General features: G+C 40.8%; 1 protein-coding gene across 1 annotated transcript in view; it reads right to left on the bottom strand.

Moving 5' to 3' along the window:
- FLT3 (fms related receptor tyrosine kinase 3) overlaps window positions 1–18,436 on the bottom strand; it is an 86,260-nt gene that overhangs the window by 46,530 nt on the left and 21,294 nt on the right. Inside the window, exons 3-4 of the mRNA XM_070409411.1 lie at window positions 7,131–7,333; window positions 4,308–4,423 (exon numbers count right to left, since the gene is read on the bottom strand). Coding sequence (XP_070265512.1) covers window positions 4,308–4,423; window positions 7,131–7,333 — 319 coding nt within the window. The remainder of the gene's footprint in view (window positions 1–4,307; window positions 4,424–7,130; window positions 7,334–18,436) is intronic.

The following is an 18,436-nucleotide window of genomic DNA, read 5'->3' as shown; positions in this document are numbered from 1 at the left end:
CAATATTTGTATTTGCATGTGGCCCGCGGGCCGTAGTTTGAGGACCCCTGATTTAGTGGGTGTAAAATGATATCTTATTGTGGTATTTGCATTTTTCAATTATTAACTTAAGATATTTATTGACCATTTAGTTTTCATGTTCTGAAAAAGAAATGACCACTTATGTCTCTTGTTCATTTTTCTGTGTGTTTTTTTCTTACTGATTTATAGGAGCTCTCCATCTATATGACTACTAATCCTTTGTTGATTTGTGAGTTGCAAATATTCCATTTTTCTGGTGGTTTTTACATTCTCTTCATGCAATTTCTGACCATTGGTCCCAATTCTACCCTCTAGAGCAGCCGTGGGCAAACTATGGCCCGCGGGCCAGATCTGGCCCGTTTGAAATGAATAAAACTAAAAAAAAAAAAAAAAAAGACCATGCCCTTTTACGTAATGATGTTTACTTTGAATTTATATTAGTTCACACAAACACTCCATCCATGCTTTTGTTCCGGCCCTCAGGTCCAGTTTAAGAACCCATTGTGGCCCTCCATTCAAAAAGTTTGCCCACCCCTGCTCTAGAGCCATTTTCTTTTAAAGTGTAGCTTTGCTTCCACATGAAAATCTTTCATATATTTAAAATAGAAACCAAACACTTCTTAAGTTATATAAATGTTTAACCACTGTGCTTCATACCCAAAACTAATATCCTATATAATAAAGAGCTAATATGCAAATGGTCATCATGCCCTCATGCTGTCATGGCTCAGACACTCAACAGTGGGGAGAGAGGAATGGGGACCAGCCAGGCACAAATAAGCTCACGAGAGGAATGGGGACCAACCAGGCTGTGGCCCAGGAGAGGAACAAGCCGCACGCTCCACGGTCCCGGGTGCCAGCGGCTGTGCCTACACCTGTAGCCCGGGAGAGGGACAAGCCACCCACCCCATGGTCGCGGGCACCAGTGGCTGGGGCGAAGCCACCTGCCCACAGTCCCCTGTGGCTGCGGCCAGCCCGGGTGAAGCTGGCCCAGGTCCTGGGTGCCTGCGGCCAGCCAGAGGGAGAGAAGCCTGGATCCCAGGTGCCTGTGACTGGCCAGAGGAGGGAATCCTGGGTCCCGGGTGCGGGGCAAGGCAGAGGCGGTTCAGGGCGATCAGGCCAGCAGGGGAGCAGTTACGGGCGATCAGGCAGGTAGGGGAGCAGTTAGGGGCAATCAGGCAGGCAGGCAGAGGTGGTTAGGGGCAATCAGGCAGGCGGAGGTGGTTAGGGGAGATCAGGCAGACAGGCAGAGGGGACAGGGGTGATCAGGCAGGCAGGCAGGCGAGCGGTTAGGAGCCAGCAGTCCATGATTGAAAAAGGCAGTTGGACATCCCCCAAGGAGTCCCGGATTGGAGAGGGTGCAGGCCGGACTGAGAGATGACCCCCCACCACCACCACCCCTGTGCACCAATTTCATGCACCGGGCCTCTAGTTATGTTATATTGTCAACTGTAATTGAAAAATGAAAATATTTCCTACTAAAAGAAAAAAAAATCAGAAACACAGGTTAAGGGAGATAATTACTCTAACTAGACCAGGTTTCCTGACTCAGATGCCAGAAGAATTCCCTGTACATCACACTAACCTCAATCTTTTCCTCTCCTCAACATATTCCCTTCTCTATGCTAACCATTCTCAACTCCTTCCAATGTTTCTCACTTAAGGAATTCCAAGTTCATCACCATGCTGATTGTCCTGTTTTGTCAATATTCGTCTGAAAAAAAATGGAGACCTACTGATTTCCTTAACCTAGACATCATATTTTCATGAACACAGCCAAGGTCCAGATTCCCTTTTTTAGGAGCCATGCCACACTGCCGATGAACACGGAGCCTGTGGTTCACTAAACGGTTTCTCTTTTTCACATTGACTGTTGCCAAGTCTCCCCCATCTGACTTTTTAAAACTTCATCTGCTAAAAACAAGTTTCAATTTACTTGAATGATAGTTGTTGAAAAATTTTTACGTTGTAAATCGTAAGTGGAAAGGAGATATTTTAAATATAATAGAGCACAGCAGATGTCTACTTGCCTTAAAAAAATTCAAATATTAACACTTGGGGAGAGAGACAGAGAGAGAGAGAAAGAAAGAGAGAGACAGAGAGAGAGAACAAGCAAGAAATCCCTGCCCTGGCCAGTGTGTTTCAGTGGACAGAGCATTGGCCTGCTCACCAAAGGGTGGGGTTTCCATTCCCAGTCAAAGGCACATACCTTGCTTGCAGGTTCGATCCCCTGCCCCTGTCCCAGTCAGGGCAGGTGAAGAAGACAACCAATCAATCTCTCTCAATTTTCTCTCTCTCTCTCTCTCTCTCTCTCTCCTCACTCCCACTCTCTCTAAAAATCAATGGACACCCTAGCCAGTTTGCTCAATGGGTAGAGCCTCAGGCTGAGGACTAAAGGGTTGAGGGTTCGATTCCTGGCCCTGGACAGGAGGCAACCAATAGATGTGTCTCTCTCACATCGATGTTTATTTCTCTGTCTCTCCCCCTCCCTTCCACTCTCTTGGAAAATCAATGGGAAAAATATCCTCAGGTGAGAATAACAAAACAAAACCAAAAAAAAGGAAGAAATCTCTTACTCTCTTCCAACCTGAAGCACACAGACTTACTGTCCCACAGAGGGGAGTCAGGCGTTGGGGAGAGGACAGAGAACAGGACCAAAATCAAAGAGCAAAGAAGTGCAGGTCTTGTCTTTTGAGCTTCTAAGGTCTGATTCAATAAATTTCAGAGTAATAAAACAGTTTTTCAGAACAAATTTTGATTTTACCTAATTTTTGCCTTACAAGTTGATTTTAGAACCTGACACACCACCCCACCCCAGTAAAATGACACTCCTGGGAACCTACATGGCCACTGTGTTTTTTCTGTTAGCAACTCTGACTGCAAGCCCCTGTGCAGTGTGGTGCAGGAAGTGCAGACCTGGCTAAACTCAACTCTACCTACGCCCTTTACCACACCTCTTGGTGTGCCCGTTTTCTCACCTACATGCAGGCGGGGTCACTGTGGGGATGGAGAAGTTACGTGCAGAACACCCTCACCAAGGGTAGTTCTTGGCCAGGGCGTCTCTGTGGGCTGGATTCACACACACCACAGTCACTGACAAGGAAGAAGGGAGCCTAGCAAGTCCTACTGTGTGTAGCCAGGGACCTAACTTACATGGCACAAACCCAGAGTTTTGGGAGGCCTGCCCTGGCCCCTAGGGCAGTAGGACCTATGTGAACGCCCTACCTCTGGTCTAGTCTGACATGGGAGGTAAAGTGCTCAGTGCACATAGTGTGAACCTGCGCAGTCCGTAAGCCTGTGCACAAGTGAGGAAACAAGAATCCAGAAGACACATGCCGGGATGATCCTGCCAACCACACAGTTGTCTCGTCTCCCTGGTTAAGAACATATGCCTGTTCCTTACAGTTTGCATAGTGACCTGGCATTTGTATAACCACAAAGTCACTAGCTCTATGTGGCAATGTAAGCTCAATTTTTAATTTATTAAAATTAACTAAAATGACAACTTTGGTTCCTCAGTCACACTGGTCACATTTCAAGCGTTTAACAGCCACACATGGCTGGTGGCTACCATATTGGAAAGAGCAGACACAGACATTTTCATAGCCTCAGAGACCATGAATAGGGCTAAGATCTTACAATCCAGGAGGTCTGTGTTTTTATCTCTTTTTTACAGACAGAGAAATTGAGGCTCAGAGTGATTAAGCGACCTGCCAGAGGTGGTAATATCAGATCCAGAATAAGAATCCAGGTCTTCTGAATCCAAGACTAAAATGTTTTCCATTTCTTCATGTCAGCTCTCTGTCACTGAAAAGAATGGGGGACCTCAATTGAGGCTACCTGGGTTTTTCAGAGCGCTAATTCTTTTTTAAAAAAATATATATTTTATTAATTTTTTACAGAGAGGAAGGGAGAGGGACAGAGAGCCAGAAACATCAATGAGAGAGAAACATCAATCAGCTGCCTCCTGCACATGTCCTACTGGGGATGTGCCCGCAACCAAGGTACATGCCCTTGACCGGAATCAAACCTGGGACCCTTCAGTCCACAGGCTGATGCTCTATCCACTGAGCCAAACCGGTGCTGGCCCAGAGCGCTAATTCTGATAGTCCCCGGGTCATGTCAGAGAGTCTCAACCCGTTATATGGATGGTTGAAGTGAATTCAATCAATTCCACTCCATGTTGAAGGAAACCTGTATGTTGTGTGCGGAGCAGATGGGAAAGATCCTGGGTTCTCAACAAGGGCATGGCCTACTGTGAGGACCTTGTAGCAAGCGGCACTTACTTCTTATACTCACTGTGAACAATATCGTGTAATTGGTCGCTTCACTCTGAATAAAAAGTAGGTATTCTCCAGCTTGGGTTTCTGTCATTTTCAAAATGAACATGGAAACAACTCCTCTGAAAAAGAAGAAAGAGAACTAGTTATTTTGAAAAACGTGTGAAACTAAAAACATAAAATTTCATACTGAGTCAGAAGGCGTTTCGGTGTCTTCCATATTCCGTCTGTGACTGCGGCACCAATGGCTGCTCTATGGAGAACACAGCTTCTGTCACGTGCCCAGCACTTGTTAGTTTAACCTTGACTTTTAACCAGTCTCTCACTCTCAAGTGAAGGAACTTCTTTCCAACACATTCCCTGCATGCTTCCCAACCCCCAAACACACAGGATCTTCCACCCCAAACACACAGGTGGAGTGGTGTGCTCCCGTCGGCAATAGGGTACCATTCCCTTTGACCAAACAATTCTCACAGTCATATTGGCCCAGTCACCTGGCTACCAGCCTCAATTCCCATTTCCAGAACCAGATCACTGTACAAGCAAGATATACTGAGATTAAAAATAAATAAATCTTTTTGTGCCTCTCTGAACGAGAGAATTCAAGCAAAATCTGACACAAGGCATTTTCCTATGAAGTAATACTGACACTGACATATCACATAGATGTAAAGAAGATGTCTCAATGTTTGCATTTTTAACTTTTCAGATATTCAATAAAGATAAATTTGGCTAGGGGCATTCTCTTTAAAGAAACAGTTTTGGTGTGTGTTTGGTGATACCCATTCTCATTAAAGCTTAAAATATTCCCTAGCAGTTTGTTGAGTAACGTTGGCTTTAAATGTACACTTCCTGACATTTAGATCTTTACTACTCAAAGTGTGGTCTTTCCCCGACAGTGTTTGCATCAGCTGGGAGTTGATGGAGGTGCAGAATCTCAGGCACCACCTAGACCTCTTGAACCAGAATCCGAATTTTAACAAGACCCCCAGGCCATCCAATGCTCAGAGCTCCAAGCAGCAGAGTTCAGGAGTATTTGCGCTGCACTCACATAGACAGCAAATCACTGGGTTAGTATACGTTGGATTGGTTTCTGGAGATATTTTGGTGATGGGCCTTCTTTCTCTGAATCATTCCCTCTTCTCATGTAACTTGTGAAAAAGTTTTGGTTAACTAATGTTTTGGTGCTAAGTTAACTAATCCACAAGACCTATCTATGACTTTGGCTAACAAACAGAGCTGCCTATTTATTCCAAAGCGAAAAACGCTACTCTCATGGAGTGAAAAGGACCCTACTTCTTTTACTTGTCTTTTTGGTCTCAATCCAGCGGGAACTGTTGTGGCATCAAATTTTAATAAGATTTCCAGAACATTTCTTGAAGCCAAAATTCTTCATATGAGAGTGTCTTAGTTTAAGCCAAAGATAAAGATAACTGAAAAACAGAAGTGAGTAATACAGTCTCAAAAGAGGAAAAGAAAATGGATGTGTTCCAAGATTTAGAACCAAACTTCAGAATTATAGCCACTGTCCTGAAAATTACGTAAGAGTCTGCTTGAACTTAAAGAAACAAATAGAAATACTTGGCACAAGTCCATCACAGAGATGTTCCCATACCTCAGTCAAGTGGCCTGATAACCCCCCCTCCGTTAGGTCATTTGGGTGCCATTTGCTGTCTTTCTGTTCTGGAAAGATAATACCTCTTCTACAGCTCTTGGGCTCCAGAACACCCCCAAGAATTAGAGAGAAAGGCAGCCTTGGAATTATTAAGTGGGCATTTAAATGGCCTGTACCCCTTGCTTCCTGACCCCATCAGGTCTCAGCAAGAGGACAGGGACAACAGGTGACAGCAATCAGGACAGAGTAGACAGCCACAAATATTGGCTAAGGTATTTTTCCATATCATGAGACCAGTGTTCCTCACACCCAGATCAATTTCTTACTAAAATATTTTATGGATATCACATTTCAATTATGCTTATACTGTAAAACAAAACAGATAAAACCAAATGTTCTTTCCCCAAGCATTTCTCAGAAAGAAGCTTCTTACTACTTTAACTAGTAAGCTTCTTGACACTGTAACTAGAATGTAATTAAAACTTTCTAACTTTTTATCTTTAAGACAGTTAAGAAACAAGACAAATAGTCTTTTCGATATCTATATATATATAAAAGGCTAATATGCAAAGTGTCCCCTCGGGAGTTCGACCAGGAGACCGAGAGTTCGAGCGCTCACTATGACATGCACTAACACCCAGGGGGTGGTGTGGAATAAAGGAAGGCCCCGGCCAGCAGCAGGAAAGCCCTGATTGGTCCTGATCACTGTCCAGGCCTAGGGACCCTACCCATGCACAAATTTCATGCACCGGGCCTCTAGCATGTTTTATATTTTACCAGCGACTCACTGCTTTCTTAGGCCCTAACTATACTTATATATCTATTTATAATTTTTTAAAATAACACACTTTTTAGACCAATGTTATGTTTACAGAAAAACTGAGCAGAAAGTAAAGAGAAATTCTGCATACATCCTTCCTCCCAACCCAGTTTGCTACAACTGATGGACCAATATTTATATTAACTAAAGTTTATAGTTTACATTAGGCTTCACTTTTTGTGTTGCACATCCTATGAGTTTTGACAAATATATAATGTCATGTATCTATGCCCTAAGTAGATTTTTAGTTCACTTTTTCACTGGAGATAAGAGTTACAATGGACATGCACAGAAATTGAAAATAAACTCTAAATGAAGCAAAATATATTTTTATAGCAAAAAAAAGCATTCCTCCAAATATCCTCATGGTTGCACATCCACCTCCCTCCCTTACCTGTTTTGTAAATCAAAGTGTGGCTGGCAATTCAGGGAGCTGTGTTTAAAGACCCAGAGACAGGAAATGTTCCCCGGGGTTGTGAGTAGCACTTGCAGTGTGATGGATGCAGATGTGTCTACTTCGACTCTGGCCGCCTCATAGACTGCCTCTGCACTCTCAGGCCTCAGGGCACAGCCAAGGTCTTCTGGGGATTCTGATGCCTGTGAAACATACAAAACAACGCGAACTTATTACAAATGTATATTTAATGCTGCCTCTTAGTTGAAACATTTTCCAAATACATACATGTTAATGTAGTACACCCATTGAGAACGTATCACTGACTGAAAAATCACATTAATTATAATTCTCTTTTAAAAAGGTAGATAGAAATGGAGTAAGCAGCTGAAACTAATAACACCCACCCCGAATTGGAGAAATTACTCAGCTGGTGAGACGGTTTGCAGCCGGGAAGGGCAGAGCTCCCCTGGAAAGCAGATCCAAGCAACAGCAGCCTCCTGATCACAACACCCTCTGTCTGAGGAACAGCAGTTGTACATGAAGCCTCCACCCACCAGCCAGAAGAGCCACCACAGCTGTAAACAGCACCCACCAGAGGAGCTGCTGCCAACTGAGGAGCAGCTGCTACTGCAACTGCCCAAGGAGCAACCACAGCCCAAGGAGCCACTGCCACCCAGGGAGCAGCCACTGAACAACTCAACATCTAGATATGTCAGTGAGATCAAACATGGGTAGGCAAAGAAACCCCCAAAGGAAAGAAAAGGAGGACTCGCCAGAAAAGCAGCTAAGTGAGACAGAGGCATGCAACATGACAGAAAAAGAATTCAGAATAAGGGTCCTAGAGTGCATAAACCGGATGGAGGAAAAAATCAACGACTTATGCAAGAAGCAAGAAGAAACAGATGAAAAAATCAATAACTTATGTAAGACCCAAGAAGAAATGAAGAGCGATATAGCTGCAATAAAAAACACCATTGAAAGCATCAACAGTAGACTAGGAGAAGCGGAGGACCAAATTAGTGAATTAGAAGACAAGGAAGCAAAACACACCCAAACTGTACTGCAATTGGAGAAAAAAGTTAAAAGACAGGAGGAGAGCCTAAGGGAGCTTTGGGACAACATGAAACAAAACAACATACGAATAATAGGGGTGCCAGAACAACAGAAAGAGGAACAAGGATTAGAAAACCTATTCGAAGAAATAATATCAGAAAACTTCCCTGAGGTGGGGAAGAAAAAAGTCACACAGGCACAGAGAGTCCCAAACAAGGTGAACCCGAAAAGACCCACACCAAGACACATCATAATTACCATGGCAAATGCTCAGGACAAAGAGAGAATCTTACAGGCTGCAAGAGAGAGACGGAAAGTTACATACAACGGATCTCCCATTAGATTATCAAATGATTTCTCAACAGAAACACATCAGGCCAGAAAAGAATGGACGGAAATTTACAAAGTGATGCAAAGCAAAGGACTGAATCCAAGAATACTCTATCCAGCAAGGCTATCATTCAAAATTGAAGGGGAAATAAGAAGCTTCACAGACAAAAAAAGGCTAAGGGAGTTTATCACCACCAAGCCAGCAATGCAAGAAATGCTGAAGGGACTGGTGTAAAAAGAAGAAATATCAAGCTCAGAAAGGAAACAGCCACAAAAAAAGAGAAATGGCTACAAACAAGTACCTTTCAATAATAACTTTAAACATAAACGGACTAAATGCTCCAACCAAAAGACATCGAGTGGCTGAATGGATAAAAAATCATGACCCATACATTTGCTGTCTACAAGAGACCCACCTCATTAAAAGGGACTCACACAGACTGAAAGTGAAGGGATGGAAAAATATCTTCCAGGCAAATGGAAAGGAAAAGAAAGCTGGGGTAGCAATACTTATATCAGACAAAATAGACCTCAAAGTGAAGGCCATAACAAGAGATAAGGAAGGCCACTTTATAATACTAAAGGGATCAATACAACAAGAAGATATAACCCTGATAAACATATTCACTCAATGCAGGAGCACCCAAATACATAAAAAAACTCCTGGAAGATATCAAAGGAGAGATTGACAACACTACAATCATAGTAGGGGACTTTAATACACCATTGACATCACTGGATAAATCCTCTAGACAAACAATCAGCAAAGAAACAGCAATCCTAAATGACTCACTAGATCAGATGGACTTAATTGACATCTTCAGAACGCTTCACCCCAAAGCCACGGAATATACATTCTACTCAAGTGCTCATAAGACACATTCAAAAATAGACCACATATTGGGTCACAAACAAAGTCTCCCCAAATTCAAGAAGATTGAAATCATACCAAGCATCTTCTCAGACCACGATGGCATAATATTAGAAATAAACTACAATAAAAACAACCCAAAATACTCAAACACTTGGAAGCTGAATAGCATGTTATTAAATATTGACTGGGTTACCAATGAGATTAAAGAAGAAATTAAAAGCATCCTGGAAACTAATGACAATGATAACACAATAATCCAAAACCTATGGGACGCAATGAAAGCATCCCTGAGAGGGAAGTTTATAGCTTTGGGACAACATGAAACAAAACAACATACGAAAAAAACAAGAAAAAGTGGTAGTAAATCATCTAACTCTACATCTCAAAGAATTAGAAAGAGAGCAACAAGAAAACCCCAGAGTGAGCAGAAGGAAGGAGATAAAGATTAGAGCAGAAATAAATGACATAGAGACCAAAAAAACAATACAGAAAATCAATGAAACCAAGAGCTGGTGCTTTGAAAGGATAAACAAGATTGATGAACGTCTAGCCAGGCTCACCAAGAAGCAAAGAGTCAGGACCCAAATAAACAAAATCAGAAATGATAGAGGTGAAATAACAACAGACCCCACAGAAATACAAATGATTGTTAAAAAATACTATGGACAACTCTACTCCAACAAACTAGACAACCTGGAGGAAATGGGACAAATTCCTAGAAAAATACAACATTCCAAAACTCAATCAGGAAGAATCTAAAAATCTCAATAGGCCAATAACTATGGAAGAAATTGAAGCAGACATCAAAAAACTTCCAGCAAACAAAAGCCCAGGACCAGACGGCTTCACAGGGGAGTTTTACCAAACATTCAAGGAAGAACTAAAACCTACCCTCCTCAGACTACTAAAAAAAATTCAAGAGGAAGAAACACTTCCAAGCTCATTCTATGAAGCCAGCATCACCCTAATACCAAAACCAGGTAAAGACATCACAATGAAAGAGAATTACAGGCCAATATCCCTCATGAACATAGATACCAAAATCCTCAACAAAATCTTAGCAAATCGGATCCAGCAGTACATTAGAAAGATCATACACCATGACCAAGTAGGATTTATCCCAGGGATGCAAGGATGGTACAATATCCAAAAATCAATAAACGTGATACATCACATAAACAAATTGAAAGAAAAAAACCACATGGTCATATCAATTGATGCAGAAAAAGCATTTGACAAAATCCAACACCCATTTTTGATAAAAACTCTCAGCAAGATGGGAGTAGAAGGATCATACCTCAACATAATAAAAGCCATATATGACAGGCCCACAGCCAACATCATACTCAATGGACAAAAACTAACACCATTTCCCCTAAGAACAGGAACAAGACAGGGATGCCCACTCTCACCACTTCTGTTCAACACAGTACTGAAAATATTAGCCATTGCAATTAGACAAGAAGAAGAAATAAAAGGCACCCAAATTGGAAAAGAGGAAGTAAAACTGTCCTTATTTGCAGACGACATGATATTATACATACAAAACCCTAAAGACTCCATCAAAAAGCTACTAGACTTAATACATGAATTTGGCAATGTAGCAGGATACAAAATTAACCCCAAGAAATCTGAGGCATTTCTATACACCAATAGTGAACTTTCAGAAAGAGAGATTAGAAAAACAATCCCATTTACCATCGCACCAAAAAAATTAAGCTACCTAGGAATAAACTTAACTAAAGAGGTAAAAGACCTCTACTCAGAAAACTACAGGACGTTGAAAAAAGAGATAGAGGAAGACATAAACAGATGGAAGGACATACCGTGTTCATGGATTGGTAGAATCAACATCATTAAAATGTCCATACTACCCAAAGCAATCTATACATTCAACGCACTTCCCATTAAAATACCAACGGCATATTTCACAGATCTAGAACGAACTCTCCAAAAATTCATCTGGAATAAAAAAAGACCCCGAATAGCTGCAGCGATCTTGAGAAAGAACAAAGTAGGTGGGATCTCAATGCCAGATATCAAGCTGTATTACAAAGCCACTGTTCTCAAAACTGCCTGGTACTGGCACAAGAACAGACATATAGATCAATGGAATAGAATAGAGAGCCCAGAAATCGGCCCGAACCAATATGCTCAATTAATATTTGACAAAGGAGGCAAGAACATACAATGGAGTCAAGATAGTCTCTTCAATAAATGGTGTTGGGAAAATTGGACAGATATATGCAAGAAAATGAAACTAGACCACCAACTTACACCATACACAAAAATAAACTCAAAATGGATAAAGGACTTAAATGTACAACGAGAAACCATAAAAATTCTAGAAGAATCCAAAGGCAACAAAATCTCAGACATACGCCGAAGCAATTTCTTCACTGATACAGCTCCTAGGGCACTTGAAACTAAAGAGAAAATAAACAAATGGGACATCAAAATAAAAAGCTTCTGCACAGCAAAAGAAACCATCAACAAAACAACAAGAAAGCCCACTGCATGGGAAAACATATTTGCCAATGTCATATCTGATAAGGGCCTAATCTCCAAAATTTATAGGGAACTCATACAACTAAAGAAAAGGAAGATAAACAATCCAATCAAAAAATGGGCAAAGGATCTAAGTAGACACCTTTCAAAAGAGGACATTCAGAAAGCCAAGAGACATATGAAAACATGCTCAAAGTCACTAATCATCCGAGAGATGCAAATCAAAACAACAATGAGGTACCATCTCACACCTGTCAGAATGGCTATCATCAACAAATCAACAAACGACAAGTGCTGGAGAGGATGTGGAGAAAAAGGAACACTCGTGCACTGCTGGTGTGAATGCCAACTGGTGCAGCCACTATGGAAGACAGTATGGAGTTTCCTCAAAAAACTAAAAATGGAACTCCCATTTGACCCTGTGATCCCACTTCTAGGAATATATCCCAAGAAACCAGAAACACCAATCAGAAAGGATATATGCACCCATATGATCATAGCAGCACAATTCACCATAGCTAAGATCTGGAAACAGCCTAAGTGCCCATCAGTAGATGAATGGATTAGAAAACTGTGGAACATCTACACGATGGAATACTATGCTGCTGTAAAAAAGAAGGAACTCTTACCATTTGCAATGGCATGGATGGAACTGGAGAGCATTATGCTAAGTGAAATAAGCCAGTCAATGAAGGAAAAATACCACATGATCTCACACATTCATGGATAATAGAGACCATTATAAACCTTTGAACAATAATAGATACAGAGGCAGAGCTGCCTCACACAGATTGTCAAACTGCAGCGGGAAGGCCGGGGAGGGTTGGGGGGCAGGAGGGAAGGGGGGGACTTGTATGCATGCATATAAGCATAACCAATGGACATAAGACACTGGGGGGTAGGGGAGGCCAGGGGATTGTCAAGGGCGGGGAAAAAAAGGACACATATGTAATACTCTTTGTAATACTTTAAGCAATAAAAAATTTTTTTTAAAAAGGTAGATAACTTTAGACTGCATTTCTAAAATATTTTACAGGCTGTTATGAGTTGAATTGTGCTATCGCCTGACCCCCGAATTCATATAATGAAGTCCTAACCCCCAGTACCTCCGAATGTGACTTTATTTTTCAATAGTCTTTACAGAAGTGATCAAGTTAAAATGAGGCCATTAGGTGGTCTCTAATCCAATATGATTGGTATCCTTATAAGAAGAGGAAATTTGGAGAAGACATACATACAGGGAGAATGCCATGTTAACAGGGAGAGGGTCACCTACAGGCCAGGGAGAGAGGCCTGAACAGTTCCTTCCCTCACAGCCTCAGAAAGAACCAACCCACTGACATCTAGATTTCAGACTTCTAGGCTCCAGAACTATGAAAAATAAATTTCTGTTTTTAAGTCACCCAGCCTGGGATACTTATGACAGCTCTAGCAAATTCATATACAGACAATAATCACAAAATTTGCAATATATAGGTAAATGTTTTTGTGACTCTTGGGATGCAGATACAAATCTACATAGTAAATTGGTATTTGTGTTAGAGGGAATTTAAAAACCAAAATATTTTCTGGGCAGATATTCCCCATAGGCTCATTGCCACCACCACATACCTGGCCTGCTTCAAAAAATGGAAATATATTGAGAGGAGGGTGTGGTAGCAAATTCTAATGTAAGAACCTTCACCTCCTATCTCCTAACATGTAGTATATAGTTAGTGCACACACATGTGTGCAAACACACACACAAAAGCTTCTTCAGGTGAGAAGCAAGGTAGCTCTTCTGTTATTGACTGTAAGTCATATTTCTGATTTTATTTGTTCACTTATTCAGTTAGTATCAGATAAGTTCATTTAATCAGTATCTGATAAGTGCTAGACCATCTGCCAGGCACGTTGAATCTAGAAAGAAAAGGTATTGATCTTATCCTTAAAGTTTTGAGTCTAGTATTAAGAAGTAAGTAAAACTGAAATAAAATGTGGCCCATAAAAAGGCACCAATTACTCTGACAGGCAAATTTAAGTGCTCTGGAAATTCAGAGGAGGGACAGGCGACTTCCACGCTGGGGTGGTAGGCATGCCTCACTGAGTCAGTGGAGTTGGATCTGAAAAGATGGGCATAGGCCTGGCAGTAGTGGCTCACTGGCTGAGTGTCAACCTATGAACCAGGAGGTCACAGTTCAATTCCCAGTCAGGGCACACGCCTGGGTTGCGGGCTCCATGCCCAGTGTGGGGTATGGAGGCAGCCAATCAATGTTTCTCTCATCATTGGTGTTCCTATCTCTCTCTCCCTCTCCCTTCCTCTCTGAAATCAATAAAAATATTTTTTTAAAAATATATCCTCAGGTGAGGATTAACAACAGCAACATATATATTAACAACAACAACTATATTTTTGCTCAGTGGATAGAGCATTGGCCCACAGACTGAAGAGTCCCAGATTCAATTCTGGTCAAGGGCATGTACCTTGGTTGTAGGCTTGATCCTCAGCCCTGGTCAGGATGCATGCAGGAGGCAACCAATTGATGTGTCTCTCTCATATTGATATTTCTCTCTCTGTCTCGCCCTTCCCTTCCACTCTCTCTAAAAATCAATGGAAAAATATCCTTGGGTGAGAATTAACAACAACAAAAAGAAAATGCACATGTATCTGCTCAGTTGTACACAAGAAATATAGGAATAGTATCCAAAATCTAAAGGAATTGGTTAAGTTCAGGAGGTAAATAGGAAAAGGATGGAAACTTGGTAATATTGATGAGAAGGAAATGATACCTCTCTGAGAATACTTTTAAAAAATTTTTATTGATTGACTTTAGAGAGAGAGGAAAGGGGGAGGGAGGGAGGGAGAGAGAGAGAGAGAAAGAGAGAAACATTGATTTGTTGTTCCACTTATTTATGCATTCACTGGTATTTCTTGTATGTACCCTAACTGGGGATTGAACCCGCAACCTTGGTGTACTGGGACGATGCTCTAACCAACCAAGCTACCTAGCCAGGACTGAGTATACCTTTTTATATTGCTTTGGCTTTTAGGACCATATCATGTTTCATATACTCAAAAAATAAATAATTAAAACCAACTGGGATATGGGAGAAACTCAAAATGGAATGCAAACCAAATGAACTTAATGTCTAATAATAACATAACCATAGTGAAGGTGGTAGGAAAGTAAAGGACTCAGAAAAATAATACTTTGGATACAATAAGATTAAAGACAAAAATAATTATAACACAACAACAGCATTCTACTTATTTGTCCTATTTCTCACTGGGATGTGGGCTAACAATTCTGACACTACTTTAAGTATATGCTAGAATGGAATACATAAGTAAATTGTTATAGATAATGAGAGCCAGGTTTCTTACTGTCAGAGAGAGAAATACTAATAGGGAAAGAGGGAAAGTTAGAATGAAACCTTTGGTGCCAAATTAAAATCAGAGTTATCATACTGAACTTACTGTGATGGATGGAGATGATAGATACATACATAGATAGATAGATAGATAGATACATAGATGATAGATGACAGACAGATGCAGAGATAATAGAGAGCAATAAATTGTGTGTGTGTGTGTGTGTGTGTTGGAGGCGGTGGTTAATATACATGCATACATTTCATAGCTTTGCCTGCTGAGAGGGCCTAGAAGCAATGACATCCAGTAGCAATGAGCACATCCAGCTCTCGGATCTTGGTTTTTAAATACTGTTCTCCAAGAAATCAGTGCTCTTTGGAGAAGTGATTAATTCCAGGGCTGAGATGAGAAAAATACAAGATGAGCGTGAACTACATTATAATACCAAAAAGTAAGTGTTAGAAAAAAAATAGGGACATGTTGAAGGGACACAGGAGCCAATGTGAAGTAGCTCCCAGTGCTGGAATCATTTGTACAACAAAATAAAAATGATAGTTCTGGGTTATAACCCATAGAATCAAATAAATGTCTATGAGATGAGGCCATACTGATAAATAATTGAATAAATAAAACAGAGAGAAGGGACAGCTCTTCCTCACAGAAGAATGCCAATTAATAAATGTAGAGGGAGTGAGGGAAAAGGAACAATCACCATTAGGCAAACATCACAGTAATAACTGTTGTTGACAAAGTCCGCTAATGGAAGCTAAAATCAGCAGGTGAGAATTGGAGGAGAAAAGGGATATTTGCATCTCCCCCAAAATATTTGTTAATTACAAAGGAAAAAATAGTAACTTGCAGTGGATAAGCCAGTACACAGCAACTTAATCTTCAAAGAGAAATGAAGAATGATGAAAATATTCTGATTTTAAACAACAATTAAGTAGACTGTGAGCACAGTAAAATCATCTTATTTTGGGTCCAGGATACACTGTTAATATAGGTAAGGGCTGTAGAAGCTTATTTATTAGGTTTTCATGGACAAATTTTCTTTACTAATGAATGCACGGTTATTCAAAACACCCCTGAGTATAAAATTTCCCGAAAGATATCTCATCTGAAAACTGTGAACTGTGGAAGAAATTTAAAAAATCTTTTTCAAAACCTTTTTTAGCCTGGCTGGTGTGGCTCAGTGTTTGAGCATCAACCTATGAACCAGGAGGTCACGGTTTGATTCCTGGTTAGGGCACATGCCCAGGTTGCAAGCTCGATCCCCAGTGTGGGCTGTACAGGAGGCAGCCAATCTATGATTCTCATCACTGATGTTTCTAGCTCTCTCTCCTCTGAAATCAATAAAAATATATTTTTTTAAAACTTAAAAAAGACAGAGAACCTAGAGAGAGAACCTAGAGACAGAACCTAGCGAGAGAACAGAACTTAGGGACAGAACCTAGAAACAGAACCTAGCGAGAGAACCTGGCTGAAGAACCTAGAGACAGAACCTGGAGAGAGAACCTGGAGACAGAACATGGCAGGAGAACCTGGATAGAACCTGGCTGGAGAACCTGGCTAGAGAACCTACACAGAACCTGGCTGGAGAACCTGGACAGAACTTGGCTGGAGATCCTGGCTAGGTTGCTGATCAACTGAAAAAAAAAAAAAAAAAAAAAAAACAACTTAAAAAAAAGCCACAGACACCTTGATAATCCACTTCTTATTGAAGTGGGAAAATACCCAAACGCAGCAGCTTCAACTTCAAGGAGATGAAAATGCATGATGAGGAATGCTCACCTTTGCCACAATTAGAAGTCCTATGGTTATTAATTTAATGCTTTTTAAGAACTACTGGATCTTAATATAATCCTGAATATTAATTAAAAATATAATTTATACTACATGAAAAAATAATAATGCAGGACTTAATACTAGGAAACAAAACTAATCATCAATTTTTTTAAAATATATTTCATTGATTTTTTACAGAGAGGAAGGGGGAGGGATAGAAAGTTAGAAACATCAATGAGAGAGAAACATCGATCAGCTGCCTCCTGCACATCCCCTGCTGGGGATGTGCCTGCAACCAGGGTACATGCCCTTGACTGGAATAGAACCTGGGACCCTTCAGTCCGCAGGCTGATGCTCTATCCACTGAGCCAAACTGGTTAGGGCTAATCATCAATTTTTTAAAGTTTGTGTTTTGTAAGAAACACTTAAATGTGTGCAATTATTTTCTTATGTTGAAAAGACACTAAGCCCTGGCTGGGTAGCTCAGTTGGTTAGAGCAGTGGTCTGCTAACTGCAGCTCTCGGCCACATGCGGCTCTTTGGCCCCTTGAGTGTGGCTCTTCCACAAAATACTGACTTCTGCGCATGGGCCACGAAGTTTCAAGTGCACTGTACGTGCACGCCCACACGTGGTATTTTGTGGAAGAGCCACACTCAAGGGGCCAAAGAGCCGCATGTGGCTCGCGAGCCGCAGTTTGCCGACCACTGGGTTAGAGCATTGTCCCAATATGCCAAGGTTGTGGGTTCGATCCCCGGTCAGGTCACATACGAGAATCAATCAATGAATGCATAATTAAGTGGAACAACAAACCAATGTTTCTCTCTCTCTTTCTCTCTCTCTCTTTCTCTCTCCCCACCTTCCTCTTTCTCTAAAATCAATTTTTAAAAATTTAAAGACACTAAAAGTTCAAAACATTATAGAAATAATATTTAGTTTTTCATCTTCACTGAAATACTATGTATGCAAATACATTATTAATAAGCCAATGTGTTACTATACCAATAGCGATTAACAAGTTCAAACCAAACATGCTTCTGGCATTAAAAAATCATGCATTAAATTAGGTGTTATCATTCATGTAGAATGTTGTCATTAAAACTTATTTCATACTGATTTTAAGATTTGAGAATATTTCTAATATCTTTGATTTGGGGGGACACATAGGTTATCATGTCATGTGTTTATGTGTTATACCTATGCAAAAGAAAATAGTGACTATATATTGGTATAAATCCTAACTAAAAATGTCCATGAAGTTGGCTAATTTAGGTTTGCTCTTTATTGTACACAGACTTCCAATATTCTCAGTTCACTATTGTTTAATATTTAGGTTTCCCGCGCAAAATCAGAGTTAGTTTAAAATTCCTATGTCTTTTGAAGTATGGGTTCGATTGAAATGGG

This window comes from Myotis yumanensis, unplaced genomic scaffold (assembly GCF_028538775.1).
Source record: "Myotis yumanensis isolate MYYU_CA2020_CCGP unplaced genomic scaffold, mMyoYum1.0.hap1 SCAF_3, whole genome shotgun sequence".
Lineage (NCBI taxonomy): Eukaryota > Metazoa > Chordata > Mammalia > Chiroptera > Vespertilionidae > Myotis > Myotis yumanensis.
Note: the sequence above shows the minus strand (reverse complement) of the source record. Positions and strands in the feature narration are given on the sequence as shown.